Here is a 6297-nt window from a genome sequence, read left to right as displayed (position 1 = left end):
CAGCTCCAGTGTCCACTTCTCTGCAAGCTCCAGTGCCCGCTTCGCTTCCAGCTCCAGTACCAGCTCTGATGCCGCTCCGGTGGCAGCTCCGGTACCCGCTCCAGTATCCGCTCCGGTGCCAGCTACGGTGCCAGCTCTAACCCTCACTCCTGTGCCCGCTCTTGTGCCCACCCCTGTTCCCGCTCATGTTCCTGCTCGTCTTCCCGCTCTTGTGTCCGCTCCGGTGACCGCTCGAGTGACTACTCCGGCGTTCGCCTCGATGCCAGCTCCTGTGCCAGCTCCAATGCCAGCTCCAGTGCCAGCTCTGATATATTCCAGCTTCCTTCACCGTTCCTCCACCACACTGGCACCTCCTCTTCCCCTCTTACTGGTCTTCTCTCTCCCTCTTCGCACTCCCCGCCAACTACTGTTCATCTCTCTCGCCTATTCTGCTCATATTTGACTACTAAATAGCTATATTTATTATTTAATCATAAAGGGTTCCGTTGGTTGGGCTGGTCTCATAGGTAAGGTCAGGGTTAGGGTTTGGGCTTGGCAGGAAAATAGGCAGGGTAACGGCCCTGAGCAGGCAGGGTAACGCCCAAAAAAGGTAGTGTAACGCCCAAAAAAGGTAGGGTTACGCACAAAAAAGGTAGGGTAACGGCTCAGAGCAGGCAGAGCAACCGCACTAATCGGGTAGGGTAACCATCTCAAAATAGGCAGGGTAACAGAACAAAATCGGGCAGGGTAACTGCACCAAACACACGAATTTGATGTGTCGTGCTTACAAAACACCCCTGTCACTGTCAACCAATCAGATTATAGCAATCTCAGAAGAATTATATTCCGGTACATATTAGATACATTCTCATCAGAACAGCAAATTTAACAGTTATTGACGAACAAAACCTTTTGTATTATTTACAATCCTTTGATGGGTATGTATCAGGACAGCGAGTATATCAGAAATTCAAATTCTCATTTGTTACAATCGTTCATGAAGGTTTGAAAGCTATGAATATTTATTGGCACAGTAAAATACTGAAATTGATACTCAATGTATTTGATGGCTTGATTGGTATACCAGGTTCTGGATCAATATTGAATAGATTGAATACTGCACTACGGTTTGCAAAATATCTTCTCCCAAAACACGAGGTTGCGGCTTTCCAATCCATTCGGAAATATATACAATCTATGCTCATATTCTGAACTTGAGAGTGAACAATATTCAGCATTTATCTCTAAAACTCATTGTTTTAATTGATAACAGTCTTTATAACATGTATCCTGATATTTTGTATTTTGTAAAAGGGTAGGAATTTGACGATGTCCGTAAGATAATATCTGTTCCACCTCACCTACCTAGTAACAGTATGCGCCCAAATTCCCCCAAGCCTTTAGAATTAGGATTATGAATGCTTTTGATTGAGAATGTCATATTCGAGCTGACTGGCGAACAGTATAGCACTCAATTGCTTGAACGTTCTCAGTGTAACCCAATTCAGATCCTAAAACCTTGTCCGATTTCATAGATCGATTGAATAATATAGTAGGTTACAAAGGGTCGAATTGATCAGAAAACTTCTATGGATTTCTAGAAGTTTCCGTCGATTTTAAGGGTATGAGTTACTTGAGATTTGTGATTGCTAAGCTTTCTTTATGTATATTAAAGGGCTTTGCCCTCGATTCTATTCTTTTTCTCTCTCTTTTCTTCTCTTTCTTTTGGTACGCAAAGGCTTAGGTAATCTACGCTGGCTATTGCTATTCAAGTACTATTTTCTCTTCCTTTATAAGGAGGCCATCTCACTTCTCCGACCTTCCCACCGCTAGACCTAAACTACTGTAAGTTTCTCCAACCCCTCTCGCTCATTAACCTACCAGCCCCTATGACCATCTCCCGTACCCTGCGGAATACTCGCTACCCAACTCCCTAGTATTACGTTGCCTCGTAATCCGCACCAGACGCCATGTCCACCCTCAACCGACCTACATGGGTCTCATCTAACAAAATCGAGTAGTTTAACCATCAATACGAATAGAATACTGCTGCCCTGTTTGACCACCTCCCTACTATGTTTTAAAGCATCCGACACGAGAGGGATAGTGCTCGTACACTGCTCTCTGCCGTCCACAAAACCATTGGCTACCTGGAAGAGCAAGTAATACAGGTCAACCTTGACCTCAATGTTGACCACATCACCTCCGCCCCCAATGTTCCTATCCCCATTTTCGCTGCTACTGCATCAACCACTGTCTCCACCTTTGGGTCTGAAACTTTCCCTGAAAAGTTTGATCGCATCCGGACCAAAATCTCCGGATTCGTTACCCAACTCCGAATGAAGCACGAAGTCAACCATAATCGGTTCCGCAATGGGACAGCAAAGGTTATCCATGCGGTCAGCTGTTTGGAGGGAAGAGCTCTTGATCAGGTAATACAACTTGTTAACGCCAATCCTGCTGACTTCTTTTCCTCCGTCACCTTCTTTGTCGCCCACATGAAAGGCTCATTTAGAGACCTAAATACCCAAAGTACCATCCACCACCAACTCGTCCCCCTGAGGCAAGGCAAAGGAGACTTTGCCACCTACTACTCGCAGTTTATCAGAAACATGTCTCACTTGCATTACAATAAAGGGGTCAAGATTGACGAATTGGCGGAAAGATTGTCTGACAACTTTAGAGACGTCATGACCTATCGAACAGACAGACCCAATATGGTGGAAGCATATGGGACCATGTCAGTGACGATCGATAAAAACATGTGACTGAGGTACTACGATGAGGCACAACCGTGATTTGGTTTCGAATAGTGTAAATAAAGAGAGCGAGTTTTGATGATACTCGTTCAGAAAGAAAAAAGGGAGTTTGTATGTTTGAACGTTCTCAAGTCTAGAAAATTATAACTTTAAGGGGTCTTCTCTCTATTAAAGATCCGTTGATGATGAGAGGCCAACCTGCGGCAACACCGAGTCCCTTATAGGAATACGGCGCATTTGCTCAAGTTCTTTTTCCGGCTGACAGTCTGCCTATTGATAGTCAGGGGTACAGCAACTATTTTCTATCAGGGGAGAGGAGAGTAAGTACGACACCTTGGATGAACTTCTGTCCGAGTCAAATCATTCAATTTGCCGAAATCTGTGGTTGGAATCTCAAGAACTATTGGAAACAGCCGACCAGATAATAGTTGTTTATTCTAACTTTATTAGAACCGATTTGGGTGTTTGTAAACCGAAGTTTTGCTTTAGTAGCTTGAGTCGCACTCCCACTCCCCAAAGATACTCTGGAGCAAAACAGGAGCATTCCGGCAGTTTGACACTGCGGAGGTTAGTGTTGGGGATTAAAACGTGTTTTTGGAATTAGATTTTCCATTAACTCCGGGACACCGCCAGAATCATTTCTGTCGTGCTAAAGCATGGTCTTTCGGCATCGGTTGGAGATATATGAAACCTGAAAGATTCGACTGCCTAGGTAGGGAACTGCCGTCCGGGGTTCCCTGTGCTATCAGCCATCTTTGTACTTCTGTTCCAGGCTTACTCGGCCCCCTATTTTTGATTTGTAAGACTTCTTACTCATTGAGATCACTGTCCTCTATACCAATAAAGGTAGGAGCCTAACTGCCCTAATCTTCACGCGTCGATGAAGAACAAGCTGCTGTTACTTTGGGTCGGTGGCTTAACTGATGGAATAGGTTCTTTTGTAACAGCCTGATAGTGGCACTGTTACATTACTCCCCTCTATTGTGGAGTCGTTTTGAGTCCACTGTAGTGTTACTGGAATATTAGTATTTGGCATAAAAGAAAAACTGTAGCTCTATTGGTGATTACGTACAAATTACATCTCTGTTTCTATTTCCATCAGAGAAAGAAAACTCTAACATGAAATGCCTTTTAAAAACAAAGAAAATGACATATTCTCCACTCTTGTCATAGAACCTTTCGTCCCACTAGTGGAGATTTCGAGGTTAGCAAGAATCTCTCTTTTTCCCTTGTCTTTTTTATGCGGGTTTCCTCACGCTTCGGTTTTCTATCGTTTCTTGCATTGTTTTCAGGGAAAAATGGTATCCGAACTCTGTCAGACCGATGAAAAACCTGGTACAGGAGAGTTGGTTTTTGTTCCCGGATTTCTTCTGGGATACAGAGCTACTCACGCCGTGTTTTGAGGATCCATAAAGTTTCCCCGTATTTTCCGATGTTTTTGCGGGTATTTTTGATGAAATACTTTCAGGGCCTCATCGGCTCTTCCTTGCAGAATTTCATATGGTTCCCAGGAGTCTTCCGAACGATAGCCCTCCCAAACAATGCGATACTCTACAAACACTTTCGAATGCCTAGCATATTGCCATCTGCTATTAGCTATTTGTCGGAGAACGTGACTGTATTCTCCTTCGACCTCATCTGGAGTAGGAGGGACTTCAGTGCGTCGAGTGTATTTCAGTCCCAAATAGGACTCCAGCAGAAATATTTGGAAGACGGCATGAATGTTCCATTAAGAGGGAAGCTTCAGCGTGTAGAACGCAACAACAAGTTTCTCATCAACCTCAAAGAGACATAGTTTCTTGTAGTCAAGCTTGCTTGAGGGTCGATTGGCAACCATATTGCGTCGGTCCATCATCACCTTATCCCCATCTTCAGGTTGTGGAGGTTTCATATGCTTCTGGTCATACCATTTCTTCTGCCGGGCCTGTGCCTTAAAAATATCTGTCCTCATAGTTTTCCAAAGAGCTTTCCACTTGAACTTTGGTACGGGACTGGAAACATTGGCATTGTCCAGCTTCCTTCTGCGCGAATGCCAATCGGAATCAGGCTCGAACCCATAGTTCGCGTAGAACTGAGATACTTTAATGGACTATTGGGTTGCCGTTTTGTAGGCGTACTGTGCAAGCGGCAGTAACCCTGCCCAATCGTCCTACTGGTAGGACCAAAAGTTTCTGAAATATTGCTCTAGCGTTTGATTGACCCTCTCAGTTCACCTGTCAGCTTGAGGACGATATGCCGTAGACAGACAAAGGTTGACTCCGAGAAGCTTGATCAATGAATGCCAGAACTTGCTTTCGAATCTGAAGTCCCGATCAGAAATGAATAATTCGGATAGTCCATGTAGTCGGCATATTTCTTGAAGGAATATCTGCGAAAGTTCCTTGATTGTTGCCTCGGTCTTGAGCGGTATGAAGTAGGTGATTTTTGTAAAGCGTTCAACAATAACCCCGATACGGGTATAGGCTTCAGATTCTGGCAAACTAACGAAAAAGTCCATAGAGATGGAGCTGCAAGGAGTATTGGGGACCTCTGAATATGGTAGCATCCTGTACTTTTCATGACTGGAGCTTTTATTGCTTTGACATGTATCGCAACTACACACGTATTCTCCCATATCATTGTCCATCTTTGGGCAAAAGAACAGTGCCCGAAGATGCTCTGCAGTTTTGAATTGACCCATGTGGCTTCTGGGCTTCGAATCATGTAGGGCGCTCATGATTTTTGGTTTGAGCTCTCGGTGATTTGGGATGTAGCATCTTTTCTTCTAAAAGACATCACCGTGTCTCAAAGTTAGGTTTCGGTCTACTGCCTTACCGAAGGTGTGATCCACAGCCTCCTCTGAGGAGAATTACTTAGGGTCTGAAGCTGAATGAGGCCGGATTTTGTCCAGAAGCACCGGTGTGAGTTTGCAGACCTGAGGTGACTTTGGGCGTTAAGATTTGATCGTAACGGTTGGTGGTTGTACAGAAACCATTCTGCTAGGGCAACTTAGGACCGGATTGTTCAGTTGGGCATGAACCGTACCCGTACAATTCCCGATTCCGTTGCTAGCCGTTGGCCAAACGAATAGAACTCCAGCAGCATCGTCAGGTATGTGGTTAAAAGGCGAACATGATTTTGATATCCTGGAGTCGAGGTAGTAGGTGGTGAGCTGTTGAGTTTATCTCGTGTAACCTAGTGCTAAGGGTAATAGGGTAACGGATGACAGGCCAAATAGGGTGACGGCAATCAGGGTTAACTAGGTTGAGCTAGGGTTAACCTAGGGTTACGGGCCGAACTAGGTTAACTAGTTAGCTAGGTTAACTAGGGTTACGGCCGAACTATGGTTTTAGCTAGTGTTTAACTATGGTTTACGGGCCGAACTAGGGTTAGTTAGGGTTAGGGTTAGTGTTAGTGTTAGTTAGGGTTAGTTTAGGGTTAGTTAGGGTTAGTAGGTTAGTTAGGGTTAGTTAGGGTTAGTTAGGGTTAGTTAGGGTTAGTTAGGGTTAGTTAGGGTTAGTTAGGGTTAGTTAGGGTTAGTTAGGGTTAGTTAGGGTTAGTTAGGGTTAGGGTTAGTTAG

The 6297-nt window shown here is 44.5% G+C and overlaps 2 protein-coding genes across 2 annotated transcripts; one reads left to right on the top strand and one right to left on the bottom strand.

Annotated features, from left to right (window-relative positions):
* Positions 1-1949: 1949 nt before the first annotated feature.
* On the top strand, positions 1950-2747 carry H6S33_007589 (uncharacterized protein; the record flags this gene model as incomplete). Its single annotated transcript, XM_044839137.1, has 2 exons — positions 1950-1996; positions 2066-2747. The coding sequence occupies 2 exons, from the start codon at positions 1950-1952 to the stop codon at positions 2745-2747; spliced, it is 729 nt and encodes a 242-aa protein (XP_044688462.1).
* Positions 2748-4467: 1720 nt separating this feature from the next.
* Positions 4468-4759, bottom strand: H6S33_007588 (uncharacterized protein; the record flags this gene model as incomplete). Its single annotated transcript, XM_044839026.1, has 1 exon — positions 4468-4759. A coding segment is annotated over one exon (292 nt), but the record flags the coding sequence as incomplete, so codon positions are not given.
* Positions 4760-6297: the final 1538 nt, after the last annotated feature.

This window comes from Morchella sextelata, assembly GCF_020137385.1.
Source record: "Morchella sextelata strain SCLS chromosome Unknown scls_24, whole genome shotgun sequence".
Taxonomy (NCBI): domain Eukaryota; kingdom Fungi; phylum Ascomycota; class Pezizomycetes; order Pezizales; family Morchellaceae; genus Morchella; species Morchella sextelata.
This window is presented reverse-complemented; position numbering and strand designations above follow the sequence as displayed.